Source organism: Rhopilema esculentum, chromosome 10 (assembly GCF_057945365.1).
Source record: "Rhopilema esculentum isolate cy_ngs chromosome 10, ASM5794536v1, whole genome shotgun sequence".
NCBI classification, from domain to species: domain Eukaryota; kingdom Metazoa; phylum Cnidaria; class Scyphozoa; order Rhizostomeae; family Rhizostomatidae; genus Rhopilema; species Rhopilema esculentum.
In genome coordinates, this window is record NC_142824.1 from 7,755,459 (window position 1) to 7,776,856 (window position 21,398).

At 37.1% G+C, this 21,398-nt stretch overlaps 2 protein-coding genes across 3 annotated transcripts; one reads left to right on the forward strand and one right to left on the reverse strand.

Annotated features, from left to right (window-relative positions):
* Window positions 1–3,798: 3,798 nt before the first annotated feature.
* LOC135692583 (aldehyde dehydrogenase 1A1) lies at window positions 3,799–20,923 on the forward strand. 2 transcript variants are annotated; one of them, XM_065210771.2, is made up of 14 exons: window positions 3,799–3,958; window positions 5,051–5,155; window positions 10,584–10,724; window positions 12,227–12,353; window positions 12,752–12,813; window positions 13,341–13,469; window positions 13,738–13,851; window positions 14,283–14,385; window positions 16,477–16,661; window positions 17,288–17,452; window positions 17,597–17,754; window positions 18,628–18,702; window positions 19,616–19,655; window positions 20,192–20,923. In XM_065210771.2, the coding sequence occupies exons 1-14, from the start codon at window positions 3,911–3,913 to the stop codon at window positions 20,222–20,224; spliced, it is 1,485 nt and encodes a 494-aa protein (XP_065066843.2). In that variant the 5' UTR covers window positions 3,799–3,910; the 3' UTR covers window positions 20,225–20,923. The 2 variants fall into 2 exon arrangements, with proteins under 2 accessions (XP_065066843.2, XP_065066851.2); XM_065210779.2 differs by lacking the exon at window positions 19,616–19,655.
* Window positions 7,017–9,864, reverse strand: LOC148959274 (uncharacterized). The gene is made up of 2 exons (XM_089110573.1): window positions 9,771–9,864; window positions 7,017–7,897 (listed from the first exon to the last, which is right to left on the reverse strand). The coding sequence occupies exons 1-2, from the start codon at window positions 9,817–9,819 to the stop codon at window positions 7,497–7,499; spliced, it is 450 nt and encodes a 149-aa protein (XP_088966699.1). The 5' UTR covers window positions 9,820–9,864; the 3' UTR covers window positions 7,017–7,496.
* Window positions 20,924–21,398: the final 475 nt, after the last annotated feature.

Here is a 21,398-nt window from a genome sequence, read left to right on the forward strand (position 1 = left end):
AAGCCTCGTTCTGGACAACTAAAGGAATTTCCTAAGCTTGAAAGCCCTTGTTTCGTGAAAAGAAAAATTGCTTGGTCAACATCTGATACGAGTTCTATATCAGAATGTGCTTCCCGGGCTGAGACTACTTTATCGATTGATAGAGAAGAAAGAAAGCAACTACGGGCGATAAGACGTAAAGCAAGTTGCAGTTACAGCTTTCAATTGAAATGCTTCAAGGAAGAGCCATATAACGAGATCCTTTATGTGCCTGAACGGCAAGGTAAAATTGACAAGAAATATCAATCATTTAGAATGAAGCCCCTGGATGCACCAAAAGAAGAACATCTGAAAAACACTTTGAAAAATACCAGGGTTGAGAAAAATTATCCTATAGACAGGTCTGTTGAGAAAACACCTCCAAGCTTCTTATGTAATTCAGGGAAAATGAGCACTCATTTAACATATTTAAATGGAGTGAATGAAAGGCACAAAATGGCAATTGGGCCAAAAAGGTTTAGCATCAGCAAGCCCTTCCCTGAAGTTCCAGGTGACCAGTTGATAATCAAGGATAGCGAGAACAATTGTTACAACCAAAATAAGGATAGGCTTGCAAAATCTTTCTCGCAAGAAAAAAGGAAATTTGGCACGAGAGAGCAGCGATATAGTTCAAGCAGCCTTTTAGAGCAAGATCTAATAAAAAAGGATTCAGTAGATAACATTCTTGAAAAAGATATTTACATTGCAATGCAGTCTTCTACCTTACCCAAAAACAGCTGCCTGTCATCTAGTATACATCAAAGTTCTCCCAAGAGCCGAAGTCCAGATGTAAACACAGAGAAAAGCAAGTATGCCTTAGCACAAAGCTTTGCTCAATAACATCAGCTTGAATAATTATCAATTTGTTAAAATGACGTCATTTCTTAAGCAAAACCCTCTGTTTTACCTTATTCGCTTAATATTTCTATTGTCTATCTGAAACCATGGTGTTGGTGTATAATCAATACTCAGAGGCAACGTCGTAGACTTCATGATTAGAGGTTAGGGGTGAGGGTTGTTCACAGAGAAGAAAAATATTGGCTATGAGTTATCAAAAGCATACTTAGGTAGAAAGTGGATGGGTCATGGTCAGTGGGGTAAGACACGGTGTGCACCTTCAAGCGCAAAGCTAAAGGCCCTCAAGAGTATTCTCGAAAAACGATTTTTTGATGAAATCATATGTTTCTTATTGATAGCTTTCACAGAATAATTGAAATGAACGTAAGACTGGATATGATTTGTGAATGTCAGCAGCCATATAATAATGATGTAGGGCTGTCAGAACCGAGTGGGGTTGGGGGGACGTACCCCCCAACAATTGTCAAACCGTCGTATCTTTCCCTTATAGCAGTGTACTGAATGAGAAGGAATACAATGGGCAGCCCCCTAATATGAATTTCGTTCATACGGCTTTGTGATGTAATGTAGCATGTCAATTGGATTTCCCTTTAACGCAATCTTTATCGTTGTAAAATTTTGTATCTAAATTACGAGAATATCACATATATTTGATTTTCTCAATGAAGCAATTTGAAAATATTAACCTATCTGAAGATGTACAAGCCACGTTCAAGTCGCATGGTAAACTAAAAATCTGGTGTCGTTTGCGAGGCTTTGGCAGGTGTTGTCGATAAACTCATATATCTAGATATCCTTCACATTTTCCTAAAAACATGACATCTCATGTCCAGCAAGGCCACTCCTCAAGTAATTTTACATTAGATGTAGCTTTAATTTAGTTTGAAATAACATTTTTGCAATATACACCAACGGCCCAACTTTGCTTTATATGATGAGGGAATGTAACCTCGACACCTGATTTGATAACGTCCGTGGTAACGTCTTCTGAGGGAGCTATTTCATTTAAATTGATAGAGTTCTTTGATTGACGTTTTTTCTCCGATGAATAGAATAAAGATTAATTATCTCCTAGCATTAATTAAGGATGAAGACGCGAACGAAGACGAAGACGAAGACGAAGACGAAAACGAAAACGAAAACGAAAACGAGGATGGGAAGGAAAAGGAAGGAGAACTTAAAGGAAAGCTGCAATTATCTGCTGAACGAATCCTTTGCTCTTGCAGTTGGGAATTAGATGCTTTGAAAAGATGAATAATCACCTAGCGATAATTAAGGATTCTCTATTTTTTAATTTCATTTATAAAATATTAATACTGGATAATTCATTTCAGTATATGCATATTTATAAAAATGTACAGGAAACTGCTTTTCAAACGAGTCCTGTTCCAGAGAAAAAAGAAATATATGATAATAACTTACGTTTGATAAACAAATAAATTTTAAGATGTTTAAACGTGTTAAGATTTTAATAACATTGAAAATGTTGAAATTTAAAACTATTAAATCTTTTCCTTTTTCTGAGTACAGATTTCTTTAAAGGTTTATTGTAAGTAATTGCGCCTACAACTATGAGACGAATTTTCGAGTCTTATTTTTTTCACTCGTGCCTGTCATGAATCTGCAGTTTTAGTCCATCTTTTATTGCAAATTATTCTTTTTGGGTGGTGCAGCAAATTTTGACCCAAAAATCAGTCATCATTAACGAAAAAAGATAAGTTTTTAATATGACAGGCTTGCGAGAGAGTATGCACAATAGAAGAAGGGAAGTATGAGCTTTTCTCTTGTTAGATTAAATCATCTTTATAATCAATGTAAAATAAAATTAAATCATTCAAGTTTGTTTTGTTAAAATTGCTCTACTCAGTAAATCCAAATCCATTAAGAAGATACAATTAATTTCAAAGAAACGTATTCTGATTCAGAATTCGGTAGAAAGTGTGCATTAAAGTTGCACCTTTTCTATGTTTCTCATCATACCACCCCAATCCCTGTTAATTTCTAATTTATTTTTTTTATTCCATTTGTTATTAAGCCAAGATAGACCCTTAAAAAAGATTTTTATTAGGACATTCACCTTGTATTCATTAAATGAAATGAGGTAAAATGTGCGTGGTCTCATAGGTCGCAGCATATAAGGTTACCACGATTAAGTGCCCTTCAAACCCAATACATTGTTATTTTGCAGGAAATTCTTTAGCAATTCTTTGTCTTTAGACTGTAAGCTGAAATAGTCAAAACAGCTAAACGAAAAATTACCACAACCCAGTGGCGGCTCCAGCCTTCGATAAATGGGGGCACAAAAGGTGTGTCAGGGACCACGCTCTTTTGGACCACGCCCTTTTTACCTGTTTGAGACATTTTCTTCCAGAGGAAACACCTATTTTCTCCTAAGAAATGTCCTTTAAATGTGACGATCTAGATAACGTACATACTCCCCCCCCCCGAAGTTTTCTCATCAGGTTTGCAACAATCTTAAGGACCAACTCTGTGAAAAAGTGGGGGACTAGTCCCCCCATCCCCCCGTGGCCCCGCCACTGCCACAATCTACATGCCCTGATTGACCTTTGACATGTAGGTCACAGCTGCCTCCACGCAGTTTTGGATCTTTTAAAAACAAATGGAAAAACTAGGGGTGACCGGGGCCAAACTTGCCTGACTGGCAGTGGTGTAAACAGTGTGGCAGAGCCCCTTTGCAAAATGCCGATAAATGGCCTTTTCTATTTTTTGTTTCTACTTTTTTGCGAGGGTCCTTGTGTGCATTTCACATCAATTCAGGGAGGTAGCCATACTGCCCATTTCGGGAGGGGGGAGCTCGGGACTTCAAAATTATAAAAATTCTTTGTTTCCAGTAAATGACCCGATTTTCCTATTGTTCTCAAACAATGGTGCCCCCAACTAATTCCAGACTTCCTGCAGCACTGCAACACTCTCCTGACTGGTGTCAACCTCCCTCTTCCATTCTGAAAGCTGGTAGGCGGTGCTCTGTTTATTGCTCCCCTTGTTTAGTGCCACATTCAATTTCTGTTTAGCTATGGGCGACGACATTGGAAACAGGAATCCTGAGATTAAATATACACAGGTATGTATAGTGAAAATCAGCTTTAAATTTATAGAGTAAAAGCAGTTGGGTTGCGTTACACATCTGTCGCAAGAAATTAGGACCACTATTATTTTGCTTGACGTCTTTCTAGTTAGTGACATGGCTTACCCGTTACATTTGAGACGTTCCAGCTCCAATTTTAGCAAGTTCAGGGTTTGAGTCATGCCATTTAACTTGAGAAATGGGACAATAGACAACATCAAATCGGCCTAACAGCAAGATGATTCAATCTCGGGAAGGATTATGTCATTTGACAGTGCATGCTTACTATGGGGACAAATGGCAACGCAAAGTGGGACATACATCCCCCGGGGGGTACTGAACAGTTTGGTGTGATCTATGGAGTCACAAACATTGGGATGTGGATTAAGGATGATTCAGCTCTGCTCTGCATTTTGTTTTGAGTCATGAAGTGTGTCCTGTTATCTCGCCAGAAAGGGGGAGTGCCATTTTTATAGAGGACATGCGCCACATGGTTTTATTCTTTGTAACACATCAATGCGTTAAGAGAAAAAAACACCAGCCTTCCAAAATGCACCACAAAACCAAGAGTGGAAACACAAGTTTCAAGGGCAAAGTGCTGAGGTCCTAAAAATGCATTTTTAGAATTCTTGAATCTTGACCACATACCTGAAAGAGCACCATGAAATACCTTGATATGTGCAAAAAAAGTTGAATTGTTATAAATTAACTGAGATATTGCCACATGAGCAGAGGCTATTTCCCCCAATCAAACCACAAGAGTTCTTAACATTACCTGGCAGCCCATTGATTTTGATTAGTTCACTTGTAAATTTTGAATTGTATATCAAAGACTAGTGTCTGCTATTACTTTAAAAATATTTTCAGGTGCTTAATCCATTGTTTTATCTTATTTTAGCAACCACTGTATCTTTGAGTTCAATACTCTATAACATTATATCAATTATTAGTTCAAATTTTGGAGCTATCTCAGCTCTGAATAGGGGGCTCAACCTGTCAGAGACATTTTTATTTCATTTAAAGCTTTTCCATACAAATCAAATCTATTAGCTTTGTATGTATTGGCCTTATTGTGTTTTTTATCAATAGCTATTTATCAATAATGAATGGTATAATTCAGCAAGTGGGAAGACATTTCCAACAATAAACCCATGCAATGGAGAGGTTATCTGTCAGATCCAAGAGGGAGATAAGGTATGTTATTCATAGTAAATTTTGTTTGCTCTTAATCAGATTTTACTCTCATCATATCAGCCATCACCAATCATGTTCATGGCCAGGGCTTCCATTTTCCCTATAATATTACATTAGAAGTTTTCAAATTTGTGGGGGAGGGGGGGGGGGCTCAATCTTCTTAGCCCCCTCACTATCTTGTCCCTTGATCATGGCCATTATTATCAAAATCATCATTTTGATTATAATCATCATCACAGTCCTTATGACACATCATTGTCATCAATCAACCCAGGCCCTGCCCACAAGTGCCTAAAACTCACCTTAAAGAGAGTAATTTAATGCGTGCACGGAAATGTAAAACTGTATTGCCATGAAGCAAAATATTGTTTTAAAAATATGTTGATCAAAATTAAGCCATCTTCTCTAATGGCCACAAAATTATGATTTATAATATTTGTACTCCCATTGATAATTAGATGAAGTTTTCTACTCTTTGAAGGTTACATCTAAAAGTATACATTTTCAAGTGAAAACATTATTTTCTATACATTGAAAATACAAAAAATATTATTGAATTTGAGAGTTGAATCATTGAAAAGTGTGAGGATGGCTCAGTTGTTAGAGGCACTGACTACAGACCCAAGGGTCCATGTTTCAAGTCCCTGGCATGACCAGACTTTCACCCAGAGTGAGAATCATCAGCTCTCTGTAATTCCAGGTAAAGAAATCATGAGGTATGATCACATCGAAAGGAAGGACCGGGACACTGCTCGATAAGCATTAAGCTTTTCAGTGTCCTAAAAACTGCCTTCAAATGCTATGTAAAAACAAATACAAATACACCAAAAATACAAAAAGCATAACGATATTTGAAAATGTGTCATTTCCGTTTAGACACCAAACGCTAGATTCGCTTTCATTATGACTGTAGTATTAAAAGGTATGTGGTGTAGATATGACCTGAGACCTGTTCACAGGACACTGTATAGAAATCAATACCGTACTTTATCATACCCAGAGCCCAGTGGCATCACAGCCTTATCGTATGCCCCCTGCAATAATCCTGCGCAGGAAGAAAAAGCTTTGAAAAAAATTTTATGTACAGCCCTCCTGTGCCCTCTAGGCATCTGCACCCCCTGGAGTGCAGGGGATGCAGGGGTTGTTGTGTCGCCTGTGCCAGGGCCCAAATTTGTGGCACCGTGGGAGCTTGATCCCCATTATTATTTTAAGGAGCCAATTTTTACTTTGCTTCCATTTTCTGCAAAATTTTGTTCTCCTCCCAAAGATGTTTTCAAGGCAATTTTATTTAGAGGTGTGAAATAGAGCGCCTCAACATTCTTAGGAGCTCATTTCATGGAGCAACTTCATTTTCATTAGAGCAAGGCTTGATCAACTGCCATCAATCATTGACCATGATCAGGTTCTCATTAGATGAACATTTGCAAAATTACAAGAGAAAATGGCTTTCCACCCTAAGCAGAAGCTTTAGATATAGGTACTTGTGCTAAATAGTGCATGAGCTCAACCAGATGGCTTTGATATTGGACAATATGCAATATCCTAATCAATAAATCCCTTTCAAGCCTATATCAACAAGACAATGAACCAGCCCCACAAAGAAGTTCACTTTGGAGGAAACACCAGACAGAAAATTTGCAGGATGCAAGACATAGGATTGATTTTGGGATGAGACACAGAGGATGTAACCTGCAAGGAAGCAATATCTCAAACATAAAAAGATCAAGCGAACTGTTTGTTTTAAGGCAAGTTGTGGCTGGACCTTGATTTAGCAGCTGGCTATTTTTCAAAGATGTAGCAATAAGCCAACATTAAAGTCGAAGATAATGAGAATAAATAATTGGTAACGTTAGCTTTTCTAGGAAAATTTGCATTTGCAATTCTTAAAAAGGTTTCCCTGTGACTTCAACAATTTTCTCTTGGTCAAAAGGTATAAAATAAAAAACATACAAAGAAAAACAAGATCAATACTATGTAAATAAGAATTGACAGAAAATGACTAAATATTTGTACATCCCTCACAAATGTGTTCCACTATGTGCCACAAAATAGCAACACTGCTGCAAGACTTTTTAACCAACAAAAAATCAAATGGTTGCAGCAAGATACAGAAACATTTTAGGATAACTTTTAAGCCAGAAAATGACCCAAAAAGTAAAAAAACCAAATTTTGCAAACTTGTCATTCAATTTTAAAACTTCTCATAACTCAACAGACAAGGCCAAAATAAAGTTAATTATAGGAAACAGAGAATACATAATGAATATTTTTGTTACATATGAGACAGGGTGACTGTAGAAGAAAAGTTTTATCTCAGAATTTTTACTATTGATGAATTAATTTACCAAGAAGATCTTGTAACACCAGATATAAGTCCTGTATCTGCAAAGTCTCTGAACATAATTCTTGAAATTCTGTATTTAATAACAACACCTCTAGCACGGTCAGTCAATGTACATCTGTCACGCATTCTTGTGATGCAACTATTTAGGGGAAGATTTTGAAGGTCTTCTGCAGCCTTTGTTTTGACAATTAATGGCAAAATGTCTGACTTCTTTATTGCTCGCAGTGCATTTCTTTCTGCTTCATGCTCAGCAAACAACTTTCTGCGCTTCATGTCTCTTCTTCCCCACCTTTTTAAGTAGGTTTTCTTGACATAGTAGGTCATACACGGGCTGCTTGTAGAAATCGCTCTGGTGATATTTTTGATGAAACCACTACTACCAATGGTTTGTGAAATACCTGGAAGGAAGAACAAAAATTTCAGTGAATTTGCAATAAACAGAGTATACAGATCTGTATGGAATGATTCTGGCATTTCACTTTTGGTAACCATAAAAGAACTCTTAATTTCCATTCACTCAATTTTGTGCCCCTCTTACGTGATGCCAGAGTACTGTGACATCTAAAGGCAAGATTTAATTTTGTGTTTTAGAGGAGGGTTTCTCTAACAGAAGGTGTAAAATGCAGGTCATGCAGTTAACAAAACGCAGGTTAAATTGTGTGGGTCAGAATTAGTGGCCATATGCCTGATGTTCTTGGCTTACAACCATTTGCATAAAAATCAGAAGTCAAGAAAGAAGTCTATTGTTTTGCAAACACATGAGGGGAAATAGTGCCGACCACACCCCCCTTCGTGGAGGAGCTGTCATAGTCAGAAGAAGAAGTTTATTTTCAGGGGAAAATCGCTTTTTGTGGAAATCTGTTTGTTTTATTTCAAAATCCCCGGAAATCCTTTTATTTTTGTGAAAATCTTGGTTTATTTAAGCTAAAAAACATAACAATCAGACCTAGAAATTCATTAAAACCATCAAATAGATCAGTTCTAATTGTAAGAGTTGGGTTGTACTGTAAGGTGGTAAAAAATTTCTATCTTCTATGCCTGCACGTTTTATACATAAGAACATGTGGCTCCAGTTTCATTTTGGTGTTTTTTAATCTCAGCCTTGCTTTTTTTGTTCCATATTTTTGCAATCAAATTTCCTGTGGATATTGGTGTCCGGACATAACAAGTGCTTGTAAAGTAATTAAATCCTCTGCTTGGGGCTGATTTTTCTAACATTATTATTGCTCCCAGGGGCTGACTTTGTTCTGCGGATCAATGGGATATATAAGCATAGTCTATAGAAAAAACCCTGGACCATGGTGTTGGTGCAATAAAATGCTTTTTAAGAGCATTTTGTAACTTAAACTATTAGTCCAGTCTTTACAACGCTTACAGGCCATTACATGACTACATGTTGGGAATTTTGCATACAATAACTAGCTCCAGCAGCATTTAAAGAGGAAGCATCGGTGAGCATACAATGATTTGTCGATATTTCAAATTTCTTTGTGGATAAAACAGTTCCTGGTGTTTGAATGCATTTCTCAATGCTCTAATCTGCTCAATGTTTTTGTGGAGAAATTGATGCACTCTTTAAGAAAATTTGTCAAAAACTAAACTTTAATAAAGTCAGCCACTTTTGCAAATGGTGTCATAAGTGATGCTAACTAGAAAGATACAAACATCATTCAATATTGCATGAAATGGCCTGTAAGTGGTTGACTGAATACAGTTCACTTACAAAACTTCTTAAATATGTGATTTATATAATTTAAGTTTTAAAGTTTCCGTCTCAAGTATACCCCCTGAGCTAGCAATGACATAATTAGTTTTCTCTGTAATTTCATATAATTGCCAGCACAAATTCAGCAACGTATCACCTACAATGCAAATATCTTAGATTAAGATTTTAAGATTTTTTGCGGGACGAAGTGATTCAAATTAGGCCTGAAATATGTAAGCCTGACGACTTATGGCTGCCTGTTTAAATGTTTTAGATAGTGCATGCATATAATTTCTTAAGTTTCACCGATGACCACTTAAGGATTTTGATAATTTGATCAATTGGTTTAAACCCCACCCTCGCTAACGGCCAAATACTGCGATGCCATAATTCGTCTTGCGAAAGGTTCTTGTGCAACAATCAGAATGAAAAGGATTCCAGATGCACAAGTGTAGGCCTAGTCCCATAATGAATGAGAACCTAGCTCCGATAAACTTCACTTTGAATAACTACATCTAAAAAAAATTTGTGAATTACATTAATGCTAAGTTTTTGCAGGAACATACCTGAATTCGACAAGGCTCCATAAAAGCTCCTCAACATGTTGGAAGCCATGTTTTACTGGCTGCACGGGAGTGAGGCGTTCATTGATGTGAGGCTCCAGCCTTCTGATCCCAGAAATGGGCCCACTTCTAGGAAAGTAGAAGAGAGCGCTCAAGTCCTCTATCCTCTTTTTTTTAATTTTTAAAAAAGCTTTTCAAGATGTACCTCTTCCCCTCTATGTTAGGAAGAACAAATTTAAATTTAATGGATGATCGTTGCCTTAAAAACTTCTGTTTTCATGAAAGCGGAGTGTTGACCCACCCAGAGGTTGTTTGTCTTCGAAACTATTGAACTCGAGTCTACGTAATTTATCATGTCACAAAACACAATTCAAGCTTATCTTGTTAATTTGGTGTAGGCTGGTACGATCGAGAAGTTTCAGTTGCAATCATTAAACGAATTATTACAGCGCAGCATTCAATAACAATATGTTTTTATTGTTTAGAAAATTAAGAGTATTTGTTACCAGGAGCTTTCAGAGATTTCATGCAAATATCAAAATAGAATTGCCAGTTACCAGAGTCAGCTTGTCAGCCAAAAGATGAAGTTTTATGCTATTAAAGCACCAAATGCAAAACCTGTATCCTAATTGCCTGACATAGTACATTCATACGCTACATTTATCGTGTACTACATTTATCGTCTCATTAATTTGCGGCTTAAACTGATAGATTTGAAATGATTTTCAACCTGAATTTCAATTGATACTTGAACTGTTCTTGTTTTGGATTTGTTTCATGTAAATCAGTATAGATATGTTGCCTTAAAAATTCCAGGCCGATGTTGACAAAGCGGTCCAAGCTGCAAGAAATGCCTTCAAATTGGGTTCCAAATGGCGAACCATGGATGCATCCGAAAGAGGGAAACTGATTCATAAGTTTGCAGAGCTTTTGCTCCGAGATATAGACTATATAAGCGTAAGTGCTGATTCTTTTATGCCTTTTTTAAGCTAAATAAGTCTGTTTTTGTGGTTCGTTCCTCATTATGTAATTAATAACCGCTTGTGGCTAGCTTTACAAAATGTCCAAATTGTTGCCATCTTCGCTTGATTATTTTTCTAGCAAAAGGTATTACAATGATGCTTCAAATGATCTTTGTATTCAACCCTTAGTTGGTAATTGTAGGTAATAGATAATCTTCAGGGTTGTAGAGCTGAAGGCTCAATGGGGCATACAGGGGCGGATTCAGACGGTGGCACCGGTGGCACGTGCCACGGTCAGATTTCCAAATTTAAATTTTTGGAAAATGATGGACTGTTCTAAGTATCCCGATATGGTCCTTGCTGTACACTTCCTCTTCGCTCCAGTGTCTATCTACCACGCCCCCTCTCCGCTGTTAATTTAGTAGTACGCCATGTTGGATTTGCTTATTGTTTGCCTTTTGTTAACCACAGAATAATTGGCTCTACCAAATATGGACAGTAACAATCGTGCCACACTAGATATAAATAGAAGTATGCGCGCACATTTTTAAACAATATGTTTTGAGACCAAATGGCTGTGCTTTTGTTCTTGTGCCACGGTCGAGGCTCTGTATGCTTCTGTTGAGACCCGAGAAATGTGTATTGAAATCAATTGCATCGAGACTCCGTATGTTCTTTCATTAAGTGGCACCGTGGCACAAATATTTAAAAAATGTGCTGTCGAGTATGAACTTGCTTAGGTGATTCCCAGGGTGATTCCGGTGATTGCTGGGTAAACAAACAAAACGTGTTCGGTCTGCAGGAAACTGGCGATTCAGCACGCAAGAATTTTATTGAGTTCGAATTTGAGTTTATTGCAAAGATTACCTTTGCTTTGGCAATGGATATTCTAAGAATAGTTGAAAAATCTATTAAATCGCGAGTCCATGCAGCTTTGAAGGAACTTTTCGTGGACGAGCTGTCGAAGCTTCGCAAAAGTATGCCTAGTTTATTTGTCAATAATTTGATCTGGCTACAGATAAAGATAATTTTATCTGTCACTTGTAAGAACTAGCCATTATTTATAAATTTTTAAATGTATATTATTTTAGTGCGTCCAGTGACAAGCCTACATCAGTTTGCATCTTTATTTGTTTGCAAGTTGAAAACAGGAGCGGTGACAGCTTTGCGCTAAATGTAACTATGTTTTCAGTATAAAAGCTATACCCGTCTCTGTATGCTCAGACTGGGCGTTTCCGAAAGACCAGAGGGCGTGGTCACCTAACACTATTCTTGTGCCACGGTCATGATTTTTTCTGCGTCCGCCCCTGGCATAACCCCTTCATTGATCTGGAAAAGTAGCAGTTCGCTTATTTTTGTTTTTTTTGTGAAGATATTATAGTGAGGACCTCTTGTTCTTTTCGTAACCCCATACCCTTGATAAACTACACTCTTTTCTTATAACCGTTTGCGCCAAGTTGTGATTTCAGCCCAAACTTTGTTTTTACTTCGATGCAGAGTTTGGAATCTCTTGACAATGGAAAAGCCTACACGGCTTCTGTTGGTGACATAGAACATTCTGCGGATGTATTCAAGTACTACGCAGGATGGTGTGATAAAATATGCGGGAAGACCATTCCTGCTGGTACGTTGGTCTTTCATCTCTTGTTTTTGGTCAAAACCTCACTACTTCTCTTAAGGTTGATTATCCTAGCTTGTTTAGCAAGCGTTGTATAAACCTTGTCACTCTAGTGTTGAAGGTAGTACTGGGATTTAACTGCACAGATCTCACAATTCAAAACTGCCTTATCAAAGTTTGGATAGTCTTGTTTATATCTTAAGAATCTGTGTATGATGTGTTATTTTGAATTAACTATGCATTACTCTGTATACTGTCATTGCAAAAACCAGCGCACCAAAAGGTTTGTTGCAAATCTCCATGAGTAACTTTTTTTGCAATATTAATCGACTAGCATGCACAAGTGATGACCTACTATAGTCATTTATTTGACTTAATTTGTTTGACCTCATTTATTTTTGCAGATGGTTCGATCTTCTGCTACACACGCCATGAGCCAGTCGGTGTCTGTGGCCAGATCATCCCAGTAAGACATTTTAAAGTCAATTATAACTAGCCAGCACTTTTTACAATCTGTTGTATTTTTTAGAAATTTTTGCAAGTGAAAGTTTCCTAAATTTCAAAAAAGTGCTCGATATGCACTTAGTAGTCAAAATGCGATTAAAAACGTGTATCTTTTCAAGGCAAGTAGAGTACTGCTAACGTATTAATTCGATTGCTTTGTCATTATTGAATTCATACTCTCTGGTGTGATTAAGTGAAAGTCGTCAGTGCAATAAGAAGATTTTCAAAATAGAAATAAAATATATTCATTTCTCTACGTCATTAAAATTCCAACCATCGCACTGTGAGGCAACCAGTCTATCTGACAAAACTTTATTGCTTTGAATTGTGATACTAGGGAAGGTTGCTGCATGCGTGGCCTAGGCTCGCTCGTTCCCCGGCCTCTTTTGCTCTTTTGGAATGTATTATAAACAATTTCCCAATATCGGCCGCCCTTGTTCTACAACATCTTCCTTTTTGCTAATCATTGTAATATCATGTCTCTTTCAGTGGAATTTCCCGGTAGCCATGTTGTCATGGAAACTTGGACCAGCTCTTGCTTGCGGAAATACCGTTGTATTGAAGCCAGCAGAACAGACGCCACTCACAGCCCTCTACTGCGCAGCATTATTCAAGGAGGTAATTATCAGTAGCTTTGTTTAATATGCTAGATTTGGACTAGAGTTTAGCCAATAAGAGACCTTTTGTTTTTGGCAAATTTGCAGCAATGAAAACGAAATACCTTTATGTGAAATCGGGGGCTGTTTTGATAAATATAATGTTGATATCCTGGTGAAATTGGAAAAATTTTCACGGTACACCAGACAAAATCTCACGGCACATTTGTGTTCTGCTGCACAATGCCTGTCATTTATTTTTAAAAAGGCTCCTTTCATTCATATTTTAGGCTGGTTTTCCACCTGGAGTTGTCAATATAGTGCCAGGATATGGACCAACGGCAGGTGCTGCTATCTCTGAACACATGGAAATTGACAAGGTCGCTTTTACTGGCTCTACAGAGGTACATGCATATATAACAATCACCTTTCCTCACGAGGCGGGTATTGGTTCATAGGAGAGTAGCGCCGCCTCTCTCCAAATACATCACATTCTCTAAATGTCTCCATAATTTCAGGCTTTTTGAAATATTTGCAATTGTTTACTTTTTATCCTCCACTTCCAAACTGAGTTTCCAGCCCTTAGATGTCTAATTTAACATTTAATTTTTCATATTGATTTAAACCGAAATATCATTTCCAATACATGTCATTGATTGAAAGTTTCTTTTTTTATCAATGAGTTATTTCATTAAAAAGGGATGAACCAGATTTGTTAAGAAAAATCTAAAAAAGGGCAATTGTTATACCCTGCAGTAGTGTTCCACTTTTTTGTCGCCAAAAGACATATCCCGTAATAATGCCGTTGAGATACAACATTGTTTTTCTTTTCAAGGTGGGCCGCATTGTTATGGCAGCAGCTGCGAAGTCTAACCTTAAACGCGTGACATTGGAACTTGGAGGAAAGAGTCCATTGATCATTTTCTCCGATGTAGAACGTACGGTTTGCACCATGTCGTTGGCTTTCTTTGATTCATATGTACTTTCACGATTTTGATTGTTGAAAGCTAGGAATATTCACTACGAATGTTACTGAACAGGACAAAGTTTTCGAATCTTAAACAAGAACGCGTTGTTTTGGTTTGATAATCTATGTTTAACGATCTGTTGTTACCTTCCCTTTTTATGTACGAAGAATGAGTACATGAAGGGGGGATTTTGCTCGGCTCGATGGGCATCCATATATATAGATATATATATATATATATATATATATATGTAGAATTGTTGCCAATTGTGTAACAATGGATCGGCATTTTGATGAGTTCAACAATGGAAACATAGAAGCCGAATTCAAAGGCGGGAGACAATCGAAACAATGCAGGCATAGAATTCCAAAATCAAAGGATTTTCCCAATTTTCCCAAACGAACAATCGAGAATCGTGAGTTTCCCGATTAAGTGGGCAATTGAGGTTCGCTAATCGACACTTAGGTCTATAATCGTGCTATTAAATTGGGTTCGGCTGCTAGCCTGAGATCCCCTTTGTGGTCATCCTCTTAGATTCGACCAATCACCTTTAGATTTGCACGTGACGTTGTGCAGTTAAAATTGGTTCTGCACGTGCATGTTGAACGGTAGCCAGAATAGATCAGAAACTTCTCGTAATCGAGAATGGTGCTTTCATCCTGTCAAGCGTCAACGTAATTAGACGTATAATTTGCAATTTGCTATGTAGGATACAAAAGAAAGTGCGGCAATATGCGATTTCACGAGTTTCTGCAAGAATTAACTTTCATGCATGAGTCGTGGAAAATATATTGTAAGTGTTTCAAATCTGTTTAGTTTTTCGCAAGTTTTGCAAAGTCGGTGAAAGTTATTCGAAGATTTCCAGGCTTTGCGAAATTGTCACAAAATGCTTGCAGGGACTTTTCAATTTTCTCTGGGGTTGATCCAAAATTCATTCGAAATTCTTCAGACCCCGTTGGATAAGGTAGTTTGGTGTAGGAAAAACATAGAAACAATGGAAATTTGTTAAAAGTCTGAGGTCAGACCAACAGTTACGAAAATGACCAATTAATAATCTTGGGATCTGTGACTACATTTCTTCATCAAATAGTTGAGTTGAAGAAATCTTTGCACTCGCAACTAGGAAGTTTACGAAATTAAAAGTTTTGCTGCTCACAATTACGTACGAAAGATTCCCCTTCGTAATCAAGTAATTGCACTGCCGCGAGATCATTATGCTGGAACCGTTTTGTCAGCGCGGGTCGTTAGGGATCGTTAGGCACGCATCGATTTCTCCTTCTTGCAAAGGTTGATAGTGGAATTCAAAGATCTGGGTTTGGTAAACTTACTGCGTCATAGCATTCCCCGCTGTTTATCAAGAAAGTGTAAATCTGCGAAACGCATTTTGAAACCGAATAAGAATAATTATTCGTGTTATGTTATCAAGCGAAAAATGTCCTTCGTCAAATAAAAAAACAGATTCCCAGTTAGGTTCCACTCACAGAGCCCCAATAAATGAGTTCTGTAATCTTGGCGAGTCATAGCTCGTGCCACCGTTTTTTAGGTATTTTAAGTCTGTGAATCGCAATCTCATAGAGCATAAAGGTTCTTAGTTGTCTGGGAAACAGACTGGAAGCGCATCTAGAAAAGTTCAGACTTTTAATATATTTGGAATCTTCGTTGTCGTCATCATTGTCATCGTCGTCATCATAATCATCATCATCAATCATCATAATCATAATCATCAATCATCATCATAATCATAATCATCATCAATCATCATCAATTATCATCATCATCAGTTTTGTCCACATCGCCAATTCATAATATCGAAGTACCATTCCTCCACATTCTTCGTACATTGCAAAAGCCGTGCTATTTTTTAAGAAAATATGGGTTTACTATCCCCAGGTAATTTAGATTTTGCGAAGGGTGATTTGAGAAAAAGATCCTATAAAATAAAACAAAGATTAGCAGTTCTGTGAATGCTTTACAGTATGCTTTCTAGACTCATTTTCGTCGCTAATTATCATAGTCACTAGAGTTCATCGTTGTGTAACCCCTGAATTATGTCCTTTCAAGTTGATTGGGCTGCTGACTGGGCACACAATGCTATTTTTGCAAACCATGGTCAAAACTGCTGCGCTGGTTCGAGAACGTTTGTGCACGAGTCAATATACGACAAGTTTGTTGCTAAAGCGAAAAAACTTGCCGAAGAAAGGAAAGTTGGTGACCCGTTCAAAGTTGACACTGCCCAAGGACCCCAGGTAACCATCATCGTAGACGTGTCTAAAGAACATTGTTTGAAATTAACTTACCGTAGCTCGTGTAACGACCAACTCATAAAGCCGTGCGTTCTATGCCTCTTTTGATCCATAAACTAAGTGTACCATCAATTTGGTCTCGTATACATCGAAGCCCACACATATACAAGAACATTTATTCCTTTTTTCTTATTTTTAAGTTGAGCCTAGGTGGCTTCTTACTCAATGAGTATCGTTTAATGGTTATGATCTGATTAATGATAATGATTAATGATATATTAAGAGTTTATGTTCTGATACGATTTGTGATTTATAATTTCTCTTTAAAATTGTCTGGTAAGTCGTCATTTCAGAACTTCCATCGGTGTTTCATGATTGTGTTGCACCAGTAATACCTTTATGAATTTATTCTTCATCATTTGAACAAGAAAATTTTTTGGAAACAAGGAGACCAAAGTACGCGATAAATTTGGCAAAAATACCAGTTTTTAGCTCGGTTGCCCTCGTAAAAGTAGATACTTATATTCCATTTTTAGGGTCTTCTTCGAGACCTCTCACTTTGTATTGTTGCTTTACCGCGTTCTAGGGGAAGGGGAAACTTGATACTGTTTTATTCCCTCTCTGTGCAGATCAATAAAGAACAGTTTGATAAAATCCTTGGACTTATTCAAAGCGGGAAAGAGCAAGGAGCGAAAGTACAGTGCGGAGGCGAGAGATTTGGTGACAAGGGATACTTTGTCAAGCCAACCGTCTTCTCTGACGTAACTGACGATATGCGAATCGCGAAGGAGGAGGTTAGTAAATGATTATGACTCAGCAATTCAGCATAGCTGAATATTCATATATAATCATATATAATATTCATATATAATCATCTTCTATTTGATCTCTTTAAGCGTTGCAGTTTTTTCCCCTTTTATTTAAATCGTTTTGTATAGATATTTGGACCTGTTCAACAAATCATAAAATTCAAAGACATTGACGAGGTTATCGAGAGAGCCAACAAAACTCACTATGGTCTAGCTGCTGGTGTGCTCACCAAGGACATTGACAAAGCAATGACCTTTGCTAACAGTGTGCTTGCTGGAAGCGTCTGGTGAGTAGATTTCCTTTTTGGTTTAGATGCTCCATAACTGGATAATTTTAGAAGAAAACTATTAGGTAAATATAAGTAGCCATCTTCCTGACGGTTTTGTGCTCAACTGAGAAAGAAATTTTTGGAATTGAATCAACTAAGAAATTATTAATTTCGTATAAGTATGCTTCCGTCGTCATTGGCGTTAAACCAGTCTCGAAACAGTATGTTTTCGACTTGGAAAATACTTGGACTGTATCTAAGTCAGATAGTGGCCTAACTGGAATAATTCGGGTGCAGTGACATGAAGTTAAAGCATGAGCCACCAAAAAATCAGGTAAAGATGGTTCGTCAAATATCATCGAAAAATGATTTTTCTTTTACAATTTTCCCTAGAAGAATTAATTTTTTAAAAGCGCGAAGAGTTTGAAAAATATTATTTCTAGCTATATTAGTTACATAGCAAGTTTTGTTGATTTTAGCTTGTAGCTTTCATTTTATCTTGTTGGCGTTTAAACGCTCAATGTCTTATTCATTAGCTTCTGGCTTCTGCAACTCTGCACTGTGCTGTCTTTTTCAATGTAGATGATTTGGTTTGTTGTATCCTGTGTTAGTTCCCCCTAGTGTTTCTTTAATTGCTGGAAAGGATTTATAAAATGTTAGCATGATGGTTTCCTTAAAAATGCTGAATATATTCTTGTTACCATTCTGTGTAATTAGATGCATTACTAATACTTTTATTTCCTTTAGAATATTGTTAGGATTTTTCAAACTTTCCGATTATCGTCATCCTGAAAAGTGGACCTAAGATCTCCAGCTTGTTTCAAGCTGCAAAGTATCTTAATAACCTGTTAGATTATTGTTTTTTGTACCTATTCTTTGTCGGTTTTCCAGGATTAATTGTTACGACCTCTGCACGCCACAGACACCTTTTGGTGGATTCAAGCAGTCAGGTCATGGACGAGAACTGTAAGTTTTCTCTTAACAATGCTTCAATCAATGCAGTGGCTTCATAACTAAGAGCCCCCGATCAAAAGGGGCCCGCAAAATATCTTGAAGTCCATGTTTTTAAGACTTCACTCAAGTTCACCTTGTTTCAACAACATTGAAAGTTCTTTAACTGCAGCATAACTGAGCTTTGCCTAGTTAACTATAAAAAGTTTCTTTATACGTTGCTATTCTGTTTAACATGCTATGTACCATTAGATGAGACCTTCTTGCAGTTTGTAAACAGGAACACCGTCTCTGTGTTATCCCTATTTAAACTCAGGTTCTATACAAACTGATAGGTTAACCGAGTCATTTTCAATTTCTCCACTTTGTAAACAGTTTTTGAAAAATTTCTGTTTTCAAAATTCTCTGTCGTCGAATCATTTTGGTGTTTGAGCACATCAAATACGGGTACGAATTTGTGCATGTTGTACAGACATGGCTTTAGATTCAAATTGATACGCCAGAATCTCGCAAATGGTACGGATTGTAGTTACTTATGTAAAGATGTGAATAATTTCAAGGTGGTGCAAAGTGCCGCTGTTCTCACTGTCAAAGTCTAATGCATCAGTAGATTTTTGCCAAAGTCGCTGAAGACAAGAGTAATAACAATTATTATTTTAGTCCATACCTTGATACATTACGTTTTGGCGGTCCCCCCCCCCCCCATCCACTCAAACAAGCTAAAACCTAGCGTATTTTTTTGGAATTAGGTCCAATAGAGGATAGATAGTGAAAAAATATGAAACTGTAAACAGATCAGATTAATTTTTTCTATCGAATTTGTGCTTCTTGTTACTTTTTCATTCAAAAAATATTTCCTGCTTTATCTTGAATGAAAAGAGCATTTCTTAAGAGCTACTTTTATCAATTATCTTATCACAATTTTTAGTGGTGAATACGCCTTACGTGAGTACACAGAAGTCAAGACGGTAAGTTTACTTTGCTTCTGGTAGATTTTAGCTTCTTAATATATTTTTTGTATTTATTACGAAAACATTTTCCAACGTGTTTCCAGGTTTTCCAAAAGTTTTTTAAGTTTTTAAGTTATTTCTTCGTTAGAAAGACTTAACCCTAGGCATTATCATTGAGATGATAGCTTGAATTGTTAAAATAATAACTATGAGAATGATAACAACAGTATGAAAAACTATTGCGTGACACTCGCCAAGGATACAAGTGCTAGTCGTTTGTGTGGCATTATATGCGCCAGCTACGTGGGGGCTTGGGTGCGCAGGCTCCCTCGGAGTTTTTGAGATAAATTTTAGAATGCTCATAAGGAGGAGCTGTGTCTATGTTAGTGATCAACTTGGAAATAATTCTGAATGAAGCTGCCAATCACTTTTGTTTCTGAACCCAGTGAGCCTCTATGATAGAACTGATATTTATGAATACAATTATTCTGTTTACGATTTTATTATCTATTCAAATACCTAAAATACATGATAGAAAATTTCTTTTTCAACAGGTCACTATGCAAATACCAAAGAAGAATTCATAAATATGCTCCATGAAGTTCCATTTCTGGACAGTTGCTGGACCATTGCTGGACGTTGTAGTTAATAAAGCTGTCTGCTGAGATTTATAAATAGAAATATTATAATTTTCGTTTTTGCAAGTAATACTTCTGTTTGCATAGATAGATTGATAAGCTGTTTTGGCTTTATTTTAAATGCACAAATGTATAACTTGAAGGCCAGAAAATCCAGGAAATTGTTAGGCATCAAATCTCAATTGACAAGTCTGCCACATTACGTCACATGGCATAGAACTTAATATGGGTGATTTTGTACACCTTATCAGATTCTCTATCGCCGTTCAATGCTCTAAGCCAGTTCACCGCATTTAAATTCTTCTTTTTGCATGTTTTTGGTCTTGAAACGTGCATGCGAATCGTACAAATTCCTATTGATTCTGATAATATTTAGCTCTACCACTTTTTTATATCCCTTACGCATTTTTTCAAAAATGTGTTACATATCCAGATAAACAAATTACATTGGCTTAAAGTGCCACTTGGGGGAATTCCTCCCGGTTAAAAGCTTAATTTCTAAAATCGTAATTGAACTCTTCGACTGTTGTTGTATCAGTTGTTAAAGGCTATCGAAAAACTGAGTAGGCTCGGTTTGTGTTAAGATTTTATGCAGAAGTGTTACTCAATATTTCATGATTTAGATTGATAGTCAATGAAAAACTGTCAGCCTTGTAGTTTCTTTTTATGATCGCTTCAGTTTATGATAGCCTTGTTCAGTTATTTTGACATACAAATACGGTACATTGAATACGGTACAAAGACTATCACAACAACATGAGGATGGGATTTGATGTTAGCCTTGAACGAAATTGTTGATAGTTCTCTTGATTGGGAGCTTGTCTGAAGTTACTTGAGTTTCTCCCAGCAAGTTACTGGGGGACTGGGAATAGCTACGTGCAATGGAGCAAGACAACGAGGCTTGAATATTCAGGGGGTCTTTTGTTGAAGGCCTTTTGGGATTCTCTTAGTGAGAAGAAAATCTAGAGGGATCATGTTAGAGAAAGACACGTGCAATCTCTTTGGGCTAAAGTCGAATTCCCAGAGCACATGGGAAGGCAAACCAGTTTGGAAGCTTTGCAGTTTGGAAGTTTAGTCTTGCAGTAAAAAGGCCAACGACACAAGAGTCGAAATAAATACATGA